At 50.2% G+C, this 19,348-nt stretch overlaps 1 protein-coding gene across 7 annotated transcripts; it reads left to right on the forward strand.

Annotated features, from left to right (window-relative positions):
- Window positions 1-1,902: 1,902 nt before the first annotated feature.
- Window positions 1,903-15,977, forward strand: NFATC2IP (nuclear factor of activated T cells 2 interacting protein). 7 transcript variants are annotated; one of them, XR_014839470.1, is made up of 10 exons: window positions 1,903-2,296; window positions 3,018-3,090; window positions 6,305-6,428; window positions 7,798-7,878; window positions 7,976-8,162; window positions 10,457-10,601; window positions 10,713-10,822; window positions 12,653-12,749; window positions 13,431-15,156; window positions 15,571-15,977. XR_014839470.1 is itself a non-coding variant. In XM_005662047.4 (9 exons), exons 1-9 carry the CDS (start codon window positions 1,910-1,912, stop codon window positions 13,475-13,477), a joined length of 1,251 nt encoding a protein of 416 aa, XP_005662104.3. In that variant the 5' UTR covers window positions 1,903-1,909; the 3' UTR covers window positions 13,478-15,977.
- Window positions 15,978-19,348: the final 3,371 nt, after the last annotated feature.

Raw genomic sequence — 19,348 nt, forward strand, 5'->3', positions numbered from 1 at the left:
TAGCAGAGACAAGCTACTACAGGAGTTCCCATCGTGGCTCAGCAGTTGGCGAACCGGACTAGGATCCATGAGGATGCGGTTGGATCCCTGACCTCGCTCAGTGGGTGAAGGATCCCGAGTTGCCGTGAGTTGTGGTGTAGGTCGCAGACGCGGCTTGGACCCTGGGTTGCTGTGGCTGTGGCGTAGGCTGTGGCGTAGGCTGGCGGCTGCAGTTCTGATTGGACCCCTAGCCTGGGAACGTCCATATGCTGCAGAGGGTGTAGCCCTAAAAGACAAAAAGGCCAAAACGAACAAAAAACAACAAAACAAAACAAAACCAGAGACAAACTACAAGGTCCTCTGAACAGTGCAGGGACCGCTGCCCCAGTTTCCTCACCGGCTCTGCCTTGGTACACACTTGGTCCCTACAATCGCATCTATCAAGGAAAATAATATGAAAAAGAAAATATACATAAAACTGAATCACTTTGCTGTACACCAGAAAATAATACAACATTCAAAATCTACTATACTTCAATTTAAAAAAAAAAAAATGGCTCCCAGGTCCTGGAGTCCGGCAAGAGGCTTATTTAGCCATTATAGAGATAAACGTACATTTTGAAAAGGACACAGAAAGAAATTGTGAAAGTAAAGGGAGAAGGGGGAGATCACTTCCCTTATTGCATCTCTAAGTGTTTGTAAGTCGGGTTGTGCTTAGGTATATGTTGTAGGAAGGTGTTGCAAGAGTTTATGCTGGAGTTCCCGTCGTGGCGCAGTGGTTAACGAATCTGACTAGGAACCATGAGGTTGAGGGTTCGGTCCCTGCCCTTGCTCAGTGGGTTAACGATCCGGCGTTGCCATGAGCTGTGGTGTAGGTTGCAGACACCGCTCGGATCCCGCGTTGCTGTGGCTCTGGCGCAGGCCGGTGGCTACAGCTCCAATTAGACCCCTAGCCTGGGAATCTCCATATGCCGCGGGAGCGGCCCAAGAAATAGCAACAACAACAAAAGACAAATAAATAAATAAATAAATAAATAAAAGAGTTTATGCTCTGGGAGTTCCCGTCATGGAGCAGTGGTTAACGAACCCGACTAGGAACCATGAGGTTGCAGGTTCAATCCCTGGCCTCGCTCAGTGGGTTAAGGATCTGGCGTTGCCGTGAGCTGTGGTGTAGGTCACAGACGCGGCTCGGATCCCATGTTGCTGTGGCTCTGGCGCAGGCCGGTGGCTACAGCTCCGATTAGACCCCTAGCCTGGGAACCTCCATATGCCGCGGAAGCGGCCCTAGAAAAGGCAAAAAAGAAGACAAAAAAAAAAAAAAAAAAAAAAAAAAAGTTTATGCTCTGTTGACATTGCCCGTGAAAAGCGTCTGCCTAGATGTCGGGCGTGAGGGAGGGTATGTATGCGAAGTAATTCGCAGAGCTGCGTGATGTTGAAGTATTAGTACGTGAGGAGAGGCATGTGCTCAAGGTTGCGTTTAAGTAAAAATAGCCCACCAAGCGGTTGGGAGAAAGAATAATGGGAATACCCGCGGAGTCCGCGTTTTTCAAAAGGAATTCCCAGCCCGCCCCCATCCACTCTAGCCTGTGGGCTTTCGGACTACAATTCCCAAGATGCCTCGCTCCTCCACCAACCAGGAAAGGCTGGTCAGGACGAGAGGCAGCCCGGCCAATGGGCCAGCCGGGCCGAATCGAAACCTGCGCTGATTGAACCGAGTCTGACTGGAATCTTTGGCGGCTTGGTTTCAGTGGTGAATGCATGATGGGCGGGTGTGCAGCGACCAGTGAAAAGGCGGAGGGGTGGATCCGGAGAGTGTGGGCGGGGAGAGGTGCTGACTAGCAGGCGGTTCGCCCAATGAAGGGCGGAAGCCCCTGGACGCGGTCGGGCGAGTCTACTAGAGGCGGGCGACTGCGGGAACCGAGTATGTACCATGGCGGAGCCACTGAGGAAACGGGGCCGGCGGTCCAGAGGCGGCGGTGTTGGCCGAGGGACTCGGGGGTCCCGGGGCGGCCGGGGCCGGCGACCTCAGTCCCAACGATCTCCAGCTCGACGCACCCTGGACCCAGAGCTTGTGGACTTGGTCAGCGACAGCGATGAGGATGTTTTGGAGGTCGCCACGGCGCGCGGCGCTGCGGACCCGGCCGAGGTCCCACTCCCCGAAACCCCGGTGCCGGCCGCGCCCCGGGACGACAGCGACAGCGACAGCGAAGGGGCGGACGCAGGGCCAGCTGGAGCCCCTCCGATCCTGATCAGGCGGCGGAGGCGGCTGTTGCTGGATCCGGGGGAGGCACCTGCGGTTCCAGTGTACTCCGAGAAGGTGCCGCCGGGTCCCCGGGAGGGTTAGCGCGGAAGAGTGGGTTCTTACAGTGCCGAGGGTAGGATTTTGGGGTTGGTCTTGGGGACTAAAGGGAAGCAGGGGCTAGGGCCTTGGAGGCAGAGAGATGCAGGGTTTCTGGGGTTTCTGCACATTGGGAAGGTAAAGGGATCTGGAGTGTGTCGAGAGTTTGGGAATCCCCGGGAGCTGGAACATCGCGGGTAAAGAGAGGCTAAGGCGCTGGGATCCCTGGTGCTTCAGAGAAGGGCTTTGAGGACCTGGGGCTGGGATATAGGGCATGTTGGATTTTAAGGCTGGGACCCATTGCTAAGGATCCAGGAGGATGAGGGCTGGAGTCTGTGGAAATTCACAGAGGACTGGGGATCCAGGAGGCTGGAGTCCCCACGTGGTAGGATGAGCAGGGGTGGGGTGGGGTGCTAGGATCTCCAAGGATTCTAAAGTAGCGGGATGGCTAGCACCCTCATAAAAAAAAGACCTCTAAACTTGCACCCTTAGAGTGCATTGGCCAAAGGGGTGTGGGAGTCAAGGTGTCCAATTTTGGATCCTGGGGAAGCTGAGCCTCCTGAGTCTCCGGGGTAGGTTTGGGGTGTCTGCATCCTTAGGGAGGAAGTGGGAGCTGGAGGAGGCCTGAGTGTGGGGGAAGAGTGGGCCCCAGTTTTCGCCTTTAAGTAGGGGGAGGATTTGATCTATTGTTTCTTTGCAGGTGAAAAGCAGCCTCCACCTCATCCCAGATCACGTGTCCCTCCTGAAATTCTGTCCCCCAGAGACTGAGGAAGGTAAGGGAGGCCTTCCAGGGAGCAGCGCCCACCCTGGTCTCTCCAAGGAGACTTCCTGGAGTTTACATCTCTGCAGTTAGTTGTTTCCCAAGTCTCAGGGGAAGGACCTGGGAGAGGCGACTAGACTCTCTGACTAGCACCCTAGCCAGAAAAAGCTCTTGTCCTGAAAGGAGCTGGATGGGGTGTTTTGTGTTTGTTTGTTTGTTTGTTTATGGCTGTACCCGAGGCATGTGGAAATGCCCAGGCCAGGGATGAAAGACCAAACCCACATCGCACCTGCGACTAGAGCTGCTGCAGTTGGATTCTTAACCCACTGTGCCACTGCGGGAATTCCAGGAGCTGGATTGTTAACCAGAGGGCACCGAAAGTACTGTCAACACCCCCTTCCCCTGGCGTTCCCGTCGTGGCTCAGTGGAAACGAATTTGACTAGCATCCATGAGGACGCAGGTTTGATCCCTGGCCTCTCTCAGTGGGTTAAGGGTCTGGTGTTTCATCAGCTGTGGTGTATGTAGGTCACAGACGCGGCTCGGATCTGACATTGTTGTGGTTGTGGCGTAGGCCAGTGGCTACAGCTCTGATTCAACCCCTAGCCTGGGAACCTCCATATGCTGTGGGTGTGGCCCTAAAAAGACAAACAAACAAACAAACAAACAAAAACCCTTCCCTCAACTCTTAACAGGCATAGGAGTGTGCAAATATACAAATTCCCCGGATGCCATCTACAGAGATCCTGATTCTGTAATCCTGGAAGCAGGGGAGGGGGAGGTGGTGAGAATCTGTAACATTTTGTTACATCTGCCACAAGTCTCTGGAGCCAGCAGGGTGTTCTTTGAATCATATCAGGGCCGCCCAGCTGATGTCCTCCCCCAGGGATGGGATTTTTTTGCAAACCACTCAAGGGCAGTGAATAGGAATCAAGTCTAATAGGACAGTGATCTCATGGGCCCACGCAGGCCTTGGACTAGGACTTTTTGTGCCATGAGGGAGTATGGTAGGATGATTAAGAGCTGATTTAGGGGAGTTCCCTTTGTGGTGCAGCAGAAACAATCCAACTAGTATCCATGAGGATGCTGGTTCCCTCCCTGGCCTCGCTCAGTGGGTTGGGGATCCAGTGTTGCCATGAGCTGTGGTGTAGGTTGCAGACATGGCTTGGATCCAGTGTGGTGTAGGCGGGGCAGCTGCAGCTCTGATTCGACCCCCAGCCTGGGAACCTCCATATGCCGCAGGTGAAGCCCCTAAAAAGCAAAAAAAAAAAAAAAAAAAAAAGAGCTGATTTAGGAACCCACAGGCCTAGGTTGGAATCCCAGCTCTACCCCTTCGTAGCTGTGTGACCTTGGGCAAGTGAATCTCAATGCTTCAATTTCCTCATCGGCAAAATGGGGATAAATAATGCATGTATGTCAAAGGATTTGGGTGAGAATTAAAGAGAATATATAGAAATCCCCCTCTTGGGCTACATATATGCTGTAGGACAGTAGCGGGTACACAGAAATACAAAGGTACCTCTGTCCTTGCTACTCAAAATGTGGGCCCAGGAGTGCTGGGCATCCTTCAGGAGCTTGTCAGAAATGCAGAGTCTCAGGCTTCTGGAAGCTACGAGGATGGGGTTTCTCAACCTCAGCCCTCCTGACGTTTGGACTGGATAATTCTTTTTTTTTTTTTTTTTTTTGTCTTTTCGCCATTTCTTGGGCTGCTCCCACGGCACATGGAGATTCCCCGGCTAGGGGTCCAATCGGAGCTGTAGCCGCCGGCCTACACAAGAGCCACAGCAATGTGGGATCCGAGCCTCATCTGCAACCTACACCACAGCTCACGGCAACGCCGGATCCTTAACCCACTGAGCAAGGCCAGGGATCGAACCCACAGCCTCATGGTTCCTAGTCAGATTCGTTAACCATTGAGCCACGATGGGAACTCTTGGACTGGATAATTCTTTGGGTGGGGCTGTGTCTACACTGTGTGATGTTTAGGAGATCCTGACCTCCGCTCACCAGATGCTAGTGTTACACCCCAACCTCCTCTTCCCCGCCCCTTTGTGACAACCAGAATTGCCTCTAGACATTGCCACCTGTCCCTTGGGAGGCCAGATTGCCCCTGGTTGAGAACCACTGCTCTAGGATTTATCATCACTGTTTTGTAGTCACAGTATTTTTTTTTTTTTTTTAAATAATCAATGATGATCTTTTATTGTGGCAGGCAAAGGGAAAAGTGCTTCTATATCCTAGAATAATACCTGGTTTCCTTTTATAAGACATTTAAGTTAAATGGAACAATGTAAAGAAATATATTAAGTAATACAGAGATATGGCAAAATATGATCATGTCATATGGAGGAAATTTGAGAAATGTGGGTTTAGAAGGACTGTATTTATCTCTCCCTCATTCCCTCCCAGCTGTACACCCTGCCTCCCACCCTTAGACTCACGTAGTCTTGCTGTGTCCATCACATTGCGTGTAGAAAGAAAATAAAATAATTTTTTGGGTTTTTTGTGTGTGTTTTTAGGGCCACACCTCTGGCATATGGAAGATGGAAGTTCCCAGGCTAGGGGTCCAATCAGAGCTGCAGCTGCCAGCCTACACCACGGCCACAGCAATGTGGGATCCTTAACCCACTGAGTGAGACCAGGGATTGAACCTGCATCCTCAAGGATACTAGTTGGGTTATTTACCACTGAGCCACCGTGGGAACTCGTAAATTTTTTTTTTTTTTTTTTTTTTTTTTGGTCTTTTTGCCTCTTCTAGGGCCTCTCTCGCAGCATATGGAGGTTCCCAGGCTAGGGGTCTAATCGGAGCTGTAGCCGCCGGCCTATACCAGAGCCACAGCAACTCGGGATCCGAGCCACATCTGCGACTTACACCACAGCTCATGGCAATGCCGGATCCTTAACCCACTGAGCGAGGCCAGGGATCGAACCCGCAACCTCATGGTTCCCGTTCGGATTCATTTCTGCTGTGCCACGACGGGAACTCCTGCCTTTCTCTTTCTGACCTCCTTCACTTAGTGTGAGAGTCTCATGAGTTCTGTCCACGTTGCTGTGCATTTCTCTTTTGACTCACACCCCTCATGCCTTTCCCTGGTGGTCCTGTGTGTCTGGGGCCCCCTTAGTCTCCTCCTTTCTCAGAACCTTCTGGAAGGCCCCCGACTTGTCTCTCCTTGGCCTCCCACTGCCCTCTCTCGGCTAACCCTTTCCCCTTGCCCCTCTCTGTCCCCAGAGGCGGAGTCCGTGGACGTGGCCGATGCCAGCAGTCCCCACGCTGAGGATTCCCCATGTCCAGCTTCTCCCTGGAAGAGGAAGCTGAGGAGTATGGATGGAGAAGAGAAGAAAAAGGTGTTGCTGTGAGTGAGGCGAGGGCCCCGGGGCCGTCCCGGTTTGGCTGAGGCGGGCAGGCCCCTTGGGTGGCTGCTGGAAGACTAAGGAGAAGGCATGGAGGGAGTCTTGAGGTTCAAGGTAGAGATGGAAGCTGTTGGGAGATGTGGTCCCCATGGAAGGATGACAGTGGACCCTCAGGACTGCCCAGGTCCTTTTTTTTTTTTTTTTTTGGTCTTTTTCTTTTAGGGCCGCACCCGTGGCATATGGAGGTTCCCAGGCTAGGGGTCCAATCAGAGCTGCAGCTGCCAGTCTACACCACAGCAACACCAAATCTGTGATCTACACCACAGCTCACGGCAACGCCGGATCCTTAACCCACTAAGCGAGGCCAGGGGTCGAACCCGTGTCCTTATGGATGCTAGTCAGGTTCGCTAACCCCTGAGCCATGACAGGAATGCCCAGGACTGCCCAGGCAGTGGAGTTTTGTTCTCAGATGGTAGTAATGCAGGCGTGAAGGTGTGGCTCTGCGGTTCAAATACAGCAGCTGTCTCTTAGCCAGCCTCTGTACTTCCACTTCATGTTTCGTAAAGCGGGGATAATAGTGGTACCTGGGTCAGAATTTGGGGGTAAATTCAGAGTGAACCCTTGCCATATAGTAAGTGCTTGGTGAAATTTGGATGTCATCAGACATTCACCAGGGAAGTAACTTATCTTAAAAGTTAGGCATTCTTGGGAGTTCCCGTCGTGGCTCAGCAGTAACGAACCTGACTAGTATCCACGAGAATGCAGGTTCGATCCCTGCCCTCGCCCAGTGGGTTAAGGATCCAGCATTGATGTGAGCTGTGGTGTAGGTCACAGACGCAGCTCGGATCTGACTTTGCTGTGGCTGTGGCGTACACTGGCTGCTGCAGCTCTGATTGACTCCTACCCTGGGAAATTCCATATGCGACTGCAGCCCTAAAAAAAGACAAAGAAAAAAAATTAGGCATTCTTGGAGCTCCCAGTTTGGACAACAGGATCAGTGGCATCTCTGCAGGTTCAATTCCCAGCCCTGCACAGTGGGTTAAAGGATCCTGAGTTGCTGCCGCTGCAGCTTTGATCACAACTGCAGCTCGGATCTGATCCCTGGCCCAGGAATTCCCTATGCCCCGGGGTGGCCAAAAAAGACAAAAAAAGCTAGGTATTATCCCTCATATTTGGATCATAGAAATATAAAAATAACTCGGTTTTCCCTGTCCTTACCTCCTCCTATCTTCCCATAAAATGGATGTCACCAAAAGGTGCTTCCTCTGGATTCTCCAGGTCCCCCTCTGATCCCCAGGGGTCCCTAGCCCATGAGCGGTGTGGGGCTGGGGTCTCACCTCTTTCTCCATCCTGACTCTCTTATCTCTGCAGGGTTCAGGACACCTCTCCTGTGACCCCACCTCCGCCACGGACCAAAAGCAGAAAGCATAGTCGGGCGCTCCAGAAGTTAAGGTACCAAGCGGCCGGGGGCTCTGGGCTGGGGTGCAGAGGGGCAGTGTGGAGGGGGGGCCCCCACCCTGGCTGACCCAGAGCTCTTTGCGCACCCCAGGGAGGTGAACAAGCGCCTCCAGGATCTCCGTTCCTGCCTGAGTCCCAAGCAGCCTCAGGGCCAGGACCACCTGAGCCAAGAAGATGAGGTGGTCCTCGTGGAGGGGCCCCCCCTCCCAGAGAACCCTCGACTCTTGCCACTCAAGATCCGGTGCCGGGCCGACCTGGTCAGATTGCCCGTCAGAATGGTAAGTGCCTGAAGGGGCTGCAGGAGGAGGGACTCAGGAGCTGCCTGCGGAGAGACTGCGCTGTCTTCCTTCACCCCTCCTGCTGTCTGGAGCTGCCCAGTGCTTTTTGCCCTCCACGCCCTTGTGCTCACTGTTCCCTTTGTCCAGACTTTACCCCCCCTCTTTTTTTTTGGTCTTTTTGTCTCCTTAGGGCCGAACCCTCGGCATATGGAGGTTCCCAGGCTAGAGGTCTAATCAGAGCTGTAGCCTCCGCCCTACGCCAGAGCCACAGCAACGCGGGATCCGCTGCGTGTGCCACTTACACCACAGCTCACGGCAACGCTGAATCCTTAATCCACTGAGCGAGGCTGGGGATCGAATCTGCAACTTCGTGGTTCCCAGTCGGATTCACTTGCTGCGCCACGGCAGGTCCTACCCCTCTCTTTTTGGCAAGCTTTCCACCCTTTTTTTTTTTTTGGCCACATCCACGGCATGCAGAAGTTTTTGGGTCAGGGATCAAACTTACGCCACAGCAGTGACAACACTGAATCCTGAGCCGCTAGGCTAAGGTTCCCCGCCAGGGAACTCTCCCACGTCCTCGCATTCTTCAAGCCGCCACTAAAACGTCCTAAGAAGCTTTGCTTGGTAGCCCCTCTCCTGGGTATGCACCCCATCTCTTTCCTTCCCTCAGACCCTGTGCTTCTGTCTTGTGCTTGCTTTGCGGCCTTAGACACCCAGATGTCACTTGGTCATTCGGTTTCCCCTAGCTTCCTGGCGAACACTAGTTTTTGCTTTTTTTTTTCCCTCCCCATGGTATATGGAATTCCTGGGACAGGGATCAGATCTGAGCCACAGTTGAAATGTACGCCACAGCTGCAGCAACACTGGATCCTTTAACCCACTGTGCCAGACTGGGAATCAAACCTGTGTCCTGGAGTTCCCATCATGGTGCAGTGGAAACGAATCTGACTAGGAACCATGAGGTTGCAGGTTCAATCCCTGGCCTCACTCAATGGGTGAAGGATCTGGTGTTGGTGTGGCTGTGGTGTAGGCTGACAGCTGTAGCTTCAGTTGAATCCCTAGCCTGGGAATCTCCATATGCCATGAGTGCGGCCCTAAAAAGCAAAAAAGAAAAGAAAAGAAAAACCTGTGTTCTTGTGCTTCAGAGATGCTGTGATCCTGTTAAGCCACAGAGGGAACTCCAAGACTATTTTTTTGGCAGAAAGACCCCAATTTTAAATGAAAAATGATAGCAGAAATGACCATTTATTTAACAGTAACTGTGCATGGAGCAAGCAACTAAGGCAGAGCTTGCAAACTGGCAGCTCACTGTGCATCTTCTTTTGCACTGGACGGTGCTTTTAAAACATGTGAGTTTATTACCAGCCTTTTTTTTTTAAACTCTTTAATGCTGAACCCGTGGCGTATGGAAATTCTCAGGCTTGGGGTGGAATTGAAGCCTATGCCACAGCCACAGCCACAAGGGATCCAAGCCTCATCTGTGACCTGTACTGCAACTTGCTGCAGTGGATCCTTAACCCACTGAGCGAGGCCAGGGATCAAACCCACATCCTCATGGATTCTAGTCGTATTCGTTTCTGCTGCCACAGTGGGAACTCTTGAACCTCTTATTTATTTTATTTTATTTTTGTTGTCTTTTTATGTTAGTTCCCAGGCTAGGGGTCAAATCAGAGCTATAGCTGCCGGCCTACGCCACAGCCACAGCCACACAGGATCTGAGCTGCATCTGCAACCCATACCATAGCTCATGGCAACCCCGGATCCTTAACCCGCTGAGCAAGGCCAGGGATGGAACCTGTGTCCTCACAGATGCTTAGTCGGGTTCTTTACCGCTGAGCCATGACAGGAACTCCGGCCAATCCCCTTAATGACTTTTTTTTTTTTTTTTTTGGTCTTTTTGCCTTTTTCTGGGGCAGCTCTTGCAGCATATGGAGGTTCCCAGGCTAGGGGTCTAATCGGAGCCGTAGCTGCCAGCCACAGCCACAGCAATGTGGGATCTGAGCTGCGTCTGTGACCTACACCACAGTTCAGGGCAATGCCAGATCCTTAACCCACTGAGCAAGGCCAGGGATCGAACCTGCAACCTCATGGTTCCTAGTCAGATTCATTAACCACTGAGCCATGACAGGAACTCCCTTGACATGCTTTTATTCTCTGCCTTGTCAGGTAGATATGGTGGAGCTCACAGCTGAGAAGTTCAGCGAGTAGTTAAGGCCAGAAACTGGGGGTAGGGGTGCGGGCGGGGGAGCACATCCAGGCAGGAAGGCCTCCTTTGCTTCTTGTCCCCCTCCCAGTCGGAGCCCCTTCAGAGCGTGGTGGACCACATGGCCACCCGTCTCGGGGTGTCCCCAAGCAGGATCCTCTTGCTCTTCGGAGAGACAGAGCTGTCCCCTACCGCCACCCCCAGGACCCTAAAGCTTGGAGTGGCTGACATCATTGGTGAGAGGAAGGCAGGGAGGCTTGAGGAGGCTCTTGCCACAGGGAGGGGATGTGGGGAGAGGCCCCGGAGGGCCAAGCTGAGGCCTGGCTTCCCCATCCTGCCTCCCACAGACTGTGTGGTGCTCGCAAGTTCTCCGGAGGCTGCAGGGACGTCCCAACTGATCCAGCTGCGGGTGCAGGGGAAGGAGAAGCACCAGATGCTGGAAGTCTCGCTGCCTCGCGTGAGTGGGAGAGCTGGCTCTCCGTGCCCTGGGCTCTCTCTTGTCAGCTGGTGGAGGATCAAGTCACTGTCCTCGGTGGTGTGGGGTTCGTGCCCATCCGAGGTCGTGGAAAAGGCCCCGTGTTCAGCTTCCTTCCCCCTTCTGCTGGGAACCTGGCTCTGATCGCCTAACTCACTTTAACTGGCTAAAGTGAATATTGCTCTTGGACTGTAACTAATAAAACCCATTGAAATTACAGTAGAAGTGACAGTCCCTGTTCTAAGGAGAACTCCTTCCCATTCAGGATATTATTGAGTTTCACAACAACCTTTTTTTTTTTTTTTGTCTTTTTGCTTTTCCTAGGGCTGCACATGCGGCATATGGAGGTTCCCAGGCCAGGGGTCGAATCAGAGCTACAGCCGCCGGCCTACACCAGAGTCACAGCAATGCAGGATCTGAGCTGCATCTGCAACCTACACCACAGCTCACAGCAATGCCGGATCCTTCACCCACTGAGCAAGGCCAGGTTCATGGTTCCTGGTCAGATTCATTAACCACTGAGCCATGATGGGAACTCCTTTTTTTGCTTTTTTTTAGGACTGCACCTGCAGCATATGTAGGTTCCAAGGCTAGGGGTCCAATCGGAGTTACAGCTGCTGGCCTATGCCACATCCACAGCAACGCCAGGTCCCAGCCACATCTGCGACTTATACTACAGCTCATGGCAACGCCCGATCTTCAACCCACTGAGCGAGGCCAGGGATTGAACCCTCAAACTCATGGTTACTAGTCGGATTCATTTTTGCTGCACCCCAAGGGGAACTACAGCAGTCTTTTTTTTTTTTTTTTTTTTTTTTTTACCATACCTGGAACGTGAAGTTCCCAGGCCAGAGATCAAACCCAAACCACAGCAGCAACTTGAGAGACAGCAATGACAGTGCTGGATTCTTTTTTTTTTTTTTTTGTCTTTTTGCCATTTCTAGGGCTGCTCCCGCGGCATATGGAGGTTCCCAGGCTAAGGGTCGAATGGGAGCTGTTGCCACTAGCCTACACCAGAGCCACAGCAACGTGGGATCCGAGCCGCGTCTGCCACCTACACCACAGCTCACGGCAACGCCAGATTGTTAACCCACTTAACAAGGGCAAGGACCGAACCCGCAACCTCATGGTTCCTAGTCAGATTCATTAACCACTGCCCCACGACGGGAACTCCTCTCTCTCTCTTTTTTTTTTTAAGGGCCACACCTTCGGCATATGAAAGTTATTCTAGGCTAGGGGTCAAATTGGAGCTGCGACGACCGGCCACAGCCACAGCAACACAGGATCTGAGCCATGTCTGCGACCTACACCACAGCTCACGGCAACGCCAGATCCTTAATCCACTGAGTGAGGCCAGGGATTGAACCCATGTCCTCACTGACTAGTAAGGCTTGTTACTGCTGAGTCACCGTGGGAACTGCTGTGGCTTCTCTTCCTACACAGACACCAGTCCTGTCACCTTAATGCCCACCGGAATCGAGTATAACCTCATCTTAACGGGACCACATCTTTCCAGCGAGGTCACGTTCACACTTACCAGGGTAGGACCACAGTTGTCTTTCTGAGGGGACACAATCAACCTGTAACACTTGGCTCAGTGTTACCCTAAAAGTTCTCTTCAGCCCCTCTTTTCAAATTCATTTTGTTGTTGTTGTTGTTTTCATTTTTGCCACACCTGTGGCATGTGGAAGTTCCCAGGCCACATGTGGATCGAGCCGGTGCCACAGGAGCGACCAGAGCCAGCTCCTTAACCTGCTGTGCCACAGGGGAACTCCATCAAATTCTCACACCCATGTTTTCTTCTCCATGCAGGATTCTCCTCTCAAGACCCTCATGTCCCGCTACGAGGAGGCCATGGGACTCTCAGGCTGCAAGCTCACCTTCTTCTTTGACGGGACAAAGCTCTCAGGCAAGGAGCTGCCGGCTGATCTGGGCATGGAATCCGGGGACCTTATCGAGGTCTGGGGCTGAAATCCCACTCCCTGTTCGGAGGCCTGGCCTGGACTTGGGGGAGAACAGCTGCCCCCCTTGGGCCCCCTAAGGGCTCGCCGAAGCTGATGTGGGACTTCTCTTCAACCTGAAGCAAAGTTAAGGAGTGATCTTTGACCCCCACACCCCGCTTTCCTGTCGACCCCAGTTTCAAGCCTTTAGTTCCCCAGTTAGTTGTGTGGTTGTCCTTGCTGCCTTGGGTGGACTGTGGTTCCATCCACAGGGTGTGCTGACTTTTGCAGCCACCGGCTGGGACATGGAGAAGGCACCCTCCCCCTCCTCCTCCCCCCCCATCACCCTTTCCTTCTTTGAAATGTTTATTTTATGAAGCTGCTCGTGTTTACAGGGTGGGTTGAAATCAGGAAGGATTGGGTATGGGATTCCAGGCCCGGGATCTAGGCCCCATCTAGGAGCAGCGGTGGCCTCCGTGTCCTCTGGGGATGAAGTGTGCTCGAGGCACAGACAGGGCTGTGGCTTCCCGGCCAGCAGGACACTAAATGATCAGCCCACACATGCATTAGCTTGAGTGGAGGCAGATGATGGCTCTTCTTTTGAAGAATACAAGGTAGATTCTCAGCCTTGCATGTCTTCCTCGTCCCAGGTCCCTTTCGAGCCACCTTCCTGATGCACAGACTGTGGAAGGCATAATTGAACACCCTGAGCCCTTTGGTTTCGGATCTCAGGATTACAGTCCACACCAGGCTTCTCTGGTCTTAAGGCTTTTCTTCTTCCTTCACGCCATCCTCTCCTGTTAAGCAGCCTTTCTAAGGTGTCAATTACATGTCTTTGAATGTGAATGTATCCTTGAAAAATGCTGTATGTGTGAATATACCTTTTCTGTTTGTCATATTATTATTATTCTTACTTTTTTGTCTTTTTGTCTGTTCAGGGCCGCACCCATGGTGTATGGAGGTTCCCGGGCTAGGGGTTGAATTGGAGCTGTAGCTGCCAGCCTACACCACAGCCACAGCAACGTGGGATCTGAGCTGAGTCTGCAACCTACACCACAGCTCACGGCAACGCCGGATCCTTAACCCAGTGAAGGAGGCCAGGGATCGAACCTGCGTCCTCATGGATGCTAGTCGGGTTTGTTAACTACTGAGCCTTTACGGGAACTCCTATATGTCCTATGATGCTGTAGATCTTACACTGTTCCTTTGTTTATTCAACATGAATTGCTTGTACTCCATCAGCTTCATTTCTTGGAACTGCTCTGAGGTTTTATTTTTTCGGCTGCGCCCACGACATGTAGATGTTCCCTGGCCTGGGATCGAACCTGTGCCACCATAGTGACAATGCTGGATCCTTAATTACTAGGCCACCAAGGAGCTCCCACAGTGCACATCTTTTTATGTGTCCCCTTTCGGGCTATGGAACGTTCTCCAGCAGAGGTACCCAAGATGGGATTATGGGTCAGACAGGTTAATTTCTCTATTTTTTTTTTTTTTAAGAATGGTCATTGAAGAGTTCCCGCTGTGGCACAATGGGATTGGTGGCGTCTCCGCAGGGCCAGGATGCAGGTTTGATCCCTGGCCTGGCACAGTGGGTTAAAGGATCTGGTGTTGCCGCAGCTGTGGAGCAAGTCAGAACTGCAGTGGGCCTCTGATTCCTGGCCTGGAAACTCCATATGCTGTGAGGTGGCCAAAAAAAAAAAAAAAAAAAAAGAAAGAAAGAAAAGAAAGGTCATTGACTCTCCCACTTAAAAGCTTCCTGTTTCTCCTTAGCCTGACCAGCACTTGTCACCGCCCAGCTTTCTAACTTTTGCCTCTATTGGGTATAAAGTGGTGCCATGTTTTAATGTACATTCATCTGCTCACCAGTCCTTTGGGGAATTTCTTCACACACCTGTCAGCCTTTCTGGTTTCTCTTGGGGTGAACTGCTCATGTATCTTTGCTCATTTTCTCCTGGGGGCTTCTTACCTTTTTTGTGATTGTTCATTTGTTTATTCTCAAGGATTGCTTGTATATTCCTGGGAAGTTGCAAATAACTCTCTGAATGGCATTTGTATATCCACGAGGGTCCCTCACTGACTAGAAATTCTTAATTTTAATGTAGATGAAGTAACTATTTTGTTCATATCATTTGTTGCTTTTTTGATTTCTTATTTAAAAGTAGTTAAGATGGCACACATTTTCCTTGCTTGGTTTAGTGGCTTTTTTTTTCACATTTAGGGTACTAAACATTGGGCAATAGTCTAGCTTACACACTAGTGTGTGTACTGGCTGGCATCGACTGCCTGGTCAAATATTTGTTCTCATTGGTTGATGCTGGGCCATACTGGCTGCTGAATATTGAGTATTAATTTTTTTTTTTTTTTCTTTTTAGGGCCACACCTGACAGCATATGGAGGTTCCCGGGCTAGGGGCTGAATCGAAGCTGTAGCTGCCGGCCTACACCACAGCCACAGCAACTCGGGATCCGAGCCATGTCTGCAACCTACACCACAGCTCACGGCAACATCAGATCCTTAACCCACTGAGCAGGAGCAGGGATTGAACCCAAGTCCCCATGGACACCAGTCGGGTTCATTAATCGCTGAGCCACAATGGGAACTCCTGAATGTTGAATGTTACTTTTAAACTACTTGAGGAGTTTCCCTTGTGGCTCAGGAGGTTAAGAACCTGACATAGTGTCCTTGAGAATTTAGGTCCAATACCTGACCGTATTCAGTGGATTAAGGATCCGGTGCTGCTGTGGCTGTGGTGGAGGCTGGCAGCTGCAGCTCCAATTCGACCCCTAGCCTGGGAACCTCCATATGCCGCAGGTGTGGTCATTAAAAAAAAAAAATTAATTAGCAAATAAACTATTTGAAGTTCACCTTTGTCTATGAGATCCGGGTTTTAGTTTCACTGTCTAATAAGTCCATTTTCTCAGCACTGTCTACTAAGAAAGCCATGAATTTTCCAGTGATACATAGTCTAATTTTGACAAAAGCATATCATTCTCTTTAAAAAGTTTCTCTGTTGGAATGTGGCATTCCTTTGCACTTGAAATGTGGGAAATAGACAAAGACATTTTTTAAACATGGAAATAACTCATAATATGGTATAACTCATTTTTTTCTGCAGCTAGTTTATGACCATTAACAAGTCTGAACACATGAAAATGATACATTGAATCTTAACAGAATAAACGGGAATACATTCAGCATGTGTGTATTTGAGGATTTTTGTCTCTGTGTCCCTCCTGTGACTCCCTCCCCTGTGGCTTCCTGGACCACTCTTCCTTCAGTCTTGGAAAGTCAGTGAGTGCCTGTCCCCTACACCTGAGGTCTTATTCAGGGTCTTACTGAGGACTATTGCTCAGGAGACAGCCTCTCAGTGCTGAAAAACTGCTCCAAAGAGGTAAGCAACAAGGCTATTTGACATGTAAATCTTTTTTTTTTTTGTCTTTTTGCCATTTCTAGGGCCACTCCTGCGGCATATGGAGGTTCCCAGGCTAGGGGTCGAATCGGAGCTGCAGCCGCCGGCCTACACCACAGCCACAGCAACTTGGGATCCGAGCCATGTCTGCGATCTATACCACAGCTCACGGCAATGCTGGATCCTTAACCCACTGAGCAAGGCCAGGGATCGAACCCGCAACCTCATGGTTCCTAGTCGGATTCGTTAACCACTGAGCCACGACAGGAACTCTGTAATTTTTTTTTTTTTTTTTTTTTTTTTTGTCAGGGAATATAGGCCATCAGCATACATTCTGGTAAAAAGATGCTAAGAATCACAAAGAACAGTTTTCTCGACTTAATGATTATAGTGCTTTTCTACACATGGGAAGATGGAAGAAGTGGGGTTCATTAAAATTCTTCCTGAGGAATTCCCATTGTGGCGCTCCCGTTGTGGTGCAGTGGAAACAAATCGGACTAGTACCCATGAGGATGTGGGTTTGATCCCTGGCCTCGCTCAGTGGGTTAAGGAGCTGGCGTCGCTGTGGCTGTGGCGCAGGCCGCCAGCTGCAGCTCTAATTGACCCCCCAGCCTGGGAACTTCCATATGCTGTGAGTGTGGCTCTAAAAGGCAAAAATTAAAATAAAATAAAATAGTAAAACAAAATAAAACAGTAAAATAAAGTAAAATAAAATAACATAGTAAAGCAAAATAAAATAAAATAAATTCTGCCTGAAAGGCCTATGAACTACTTAACAGCCTGTTTGTCCAAAGCACATCCTTTTTCCAGCCTTGATGTCTTCTCTGAGGCACAGGGTACTTTATCTGGTTATTGCCTAAATCCCTGGTCTGCTGCACTGAGTGCTCTGTCAGTCAGCAGCTACAGTGGGTTAATCTTTGGAGACTTGGATGGAGCGTGAAATGCTCTTTGCTCTCCTTTTGTTGGCAGAGTTCAAGGACCGCTCTCAGAGAGGCTCTCAAACCTTGTTGACCAGGTCAAATGCCCCTGCTATCCGGTCCTTATAATACATACCAGACTCGGAGTTCCCGTCATGGCGCAGTGGTTAAAGAATCCAACTAGGAACCATGAGGTTGTGGGTTCAGTCCCTGCCCTTGCTCAGTGGGTTAAGGATCCAGCGTTGCCGTGAGCTATGGTGCAGATTGCAGACGTGGCTCGGATCCTGCGTTGCTGTGGCTCTGGCGTAGGCCGGGGGCTACAGCTCCGATTCGACCCCTAGCCTGGGAACTTCCATATGCCGCAGGAGCGGCCCAAAGAAATAGCAAAAAGACAAAAAAAAAAAAAAAAAAGAAAATACATACCAGACTCTTTTGTGCTACTTGTCATAGAAATTCCCCAAGAAATTCCAGGAGTACCTGTTGTGGCGCAGTGGAAACGAATCTAATAACCATGAGGTTGGGGGTTCAATCCCTGGCCTCGCTCAGTGGGTTAAGGATCCAGCGTTGCCGTGAGCTGTGGTGTAGGTAGCTGGCAGCTGTAACTCTAATTTGACCCCTAGCCTGGGAACTTCCATATCCCACAGGTATGGCCCTAAAAAGAAAAAGAAATTCCACATGTACTTATATTCCAGAAATACAATTCCAAAGCAAATGGAGCAAAAACTTGGCTCTACTTGAAACCAATAGGTCTGTATGGACAAAGTGATTTTTCTGACCTTAAAGGAAATTTAATTTTGAGATCCATCTAATTAAAAGGGACTTGTGGAGTTCCCGCTGGGCTGCAACAGGATCAGGATTGGTGGTGTCTCTACATTGGATTTCCAGGCCGGCACAGTGAGTTACAGGATCTAGCGCTGTTGCAGGTGCAGCTTGTATCTGATTCCTGGCCCGGGAACTCTATATGCCATGGGGTGACCAAAAAAGAGGGAGAAAAAGGAACCTGTACTTGGAGAAGAGCCAAATATTCTTCCCATTTGGCAAAACCAAGTAGCATAAAAATACTTGCCTTTATAACCAGAGTTTTATTTTCATTAATGTCCAGAGGTATTGTGTTTGGACCTCAGGCTTTTTTTTTTTTTTTTTTTTTTGCTTTTAGGGTCACAACCTTGACACATGGAAGTTCCCAGGCCAGGGGTCGAATGTGAGCTGTAGCCACCGGTCTACACCACAGCCACAGCCACATCAGATCTGAGCCTCATCTTTGACCTAAACCATAGCTCACGGCAATGCTGGATCCTTTAACCCACTGAGCAAGACCAGGGATCAAACCTGCTTCCTCATGGATACTAGTCAGGTTCTTTTTTTTTTTTTTTTTTGTCTTTTTGCTATTTCTTTGGGCTGCTCCCACTGCATATGGAGGTTCCCAGGCTAGGGGTCGAATCGGAGCTGTAGCCACCGGCCTATGCCAGAGCCACAGCAACGCGGGATCTGAGCTGCGTCTGCAACCTACACGACAGCTCACGGCAACGCCGGATCGTTAACCCACTGAGCAAGGGCAGGGACCAAACCCGCAACCTCATGGTTCCTAGTCGGATTCGTTAACCACTGCGCCACGACAGGAACTCCCTAGTCAGGTTCTTAATGCTCTGCTCCTCAAAGGAACTATTTTAAATCTACAGTTCAATAAGTTTTAGCGGACGTATACATCCTACAGACGTTTCGGGGTGCCTCTTTGTACCTCTCCCTCCCCCTGACCCTAGGCAACCACTAGTCTGCTTTGTCACTTTAGTTTTGCCTTTTCTGGATTTTTGTACAAATGGAATAATACTGTATGCAGTCTTTTGTGTCGGGGTCTTTCACTTGGCACAATGTTTTTGAGATTTATCCATATTATGTGTAGCATTGATGGATATACGCTTCACCTGTTGATGGACACTTGTTTTTTTGGTTTTCATTTTATGGCTATTACAAATAAGGCTTCTAATGAACCTGAATTTTGCATACAGGCTTTTGTTTGAACATGTTTTCATTTCTCATGGATAGCTACCTAGTAGTGGAGTTGATCGGTCACATGGGAAGTGTATACTTAATATTTTTTTAGTGTCTGTTTAATTTTAATTTTAATTTTTTTTGTCTGTTTAATTTTTAAAGAAAAACTGCGAATTCGCTTCCCAAAATAGCTGTACTATTTGCAATTCCCATAAATACTGTATGAAGGTTTTAGTTTCTCCATATCATT

Source organism: Sus scrofa, chromosome 3 (genome assembly GCF_054392235.1).
Source record: "Sus scrofa isolate SSC_HxYL_T2T_F1_AM1 chromosome 3, Sscrofa_HxYL_maternal_Yorkshire_Landrace_v2.0, whole genome shotgun sequence".
In the NCBI taxonomy this organism is placed as follows: domain Eukaryota; kingdom Metazoa; phylum Chordata; class Mammalia; order Artiodactyla; family Suidae; genus Sus; species Sus scrofa.

Excerpts from the sequence above, each read along its gene's own strand:
- NFATC2IP (XM_085015729.1), top strand. The coding sequence starts at position 1,910 with ATGGCGGAGCCACTGAGGAAACGGGGCCGGCGGTCCAGAGGCGGCGGT. Across the intron at positions 10,602-10,712 it reads TGGAGTGGCTGACATCATTG|ACTGTGTGGTGCTCGCAAGT; the intron begins GTGAGAGGAAGG and ends TGCCTCCCACAG. Across the intron at positions 10,823-12,652 it reads TGGAAGTCTCGCTGCCTCGC|GATTCTCCTCTCAAGACCCT; the intron begins GTGAGTGGGAGA and ends TTCTCCATGCAG.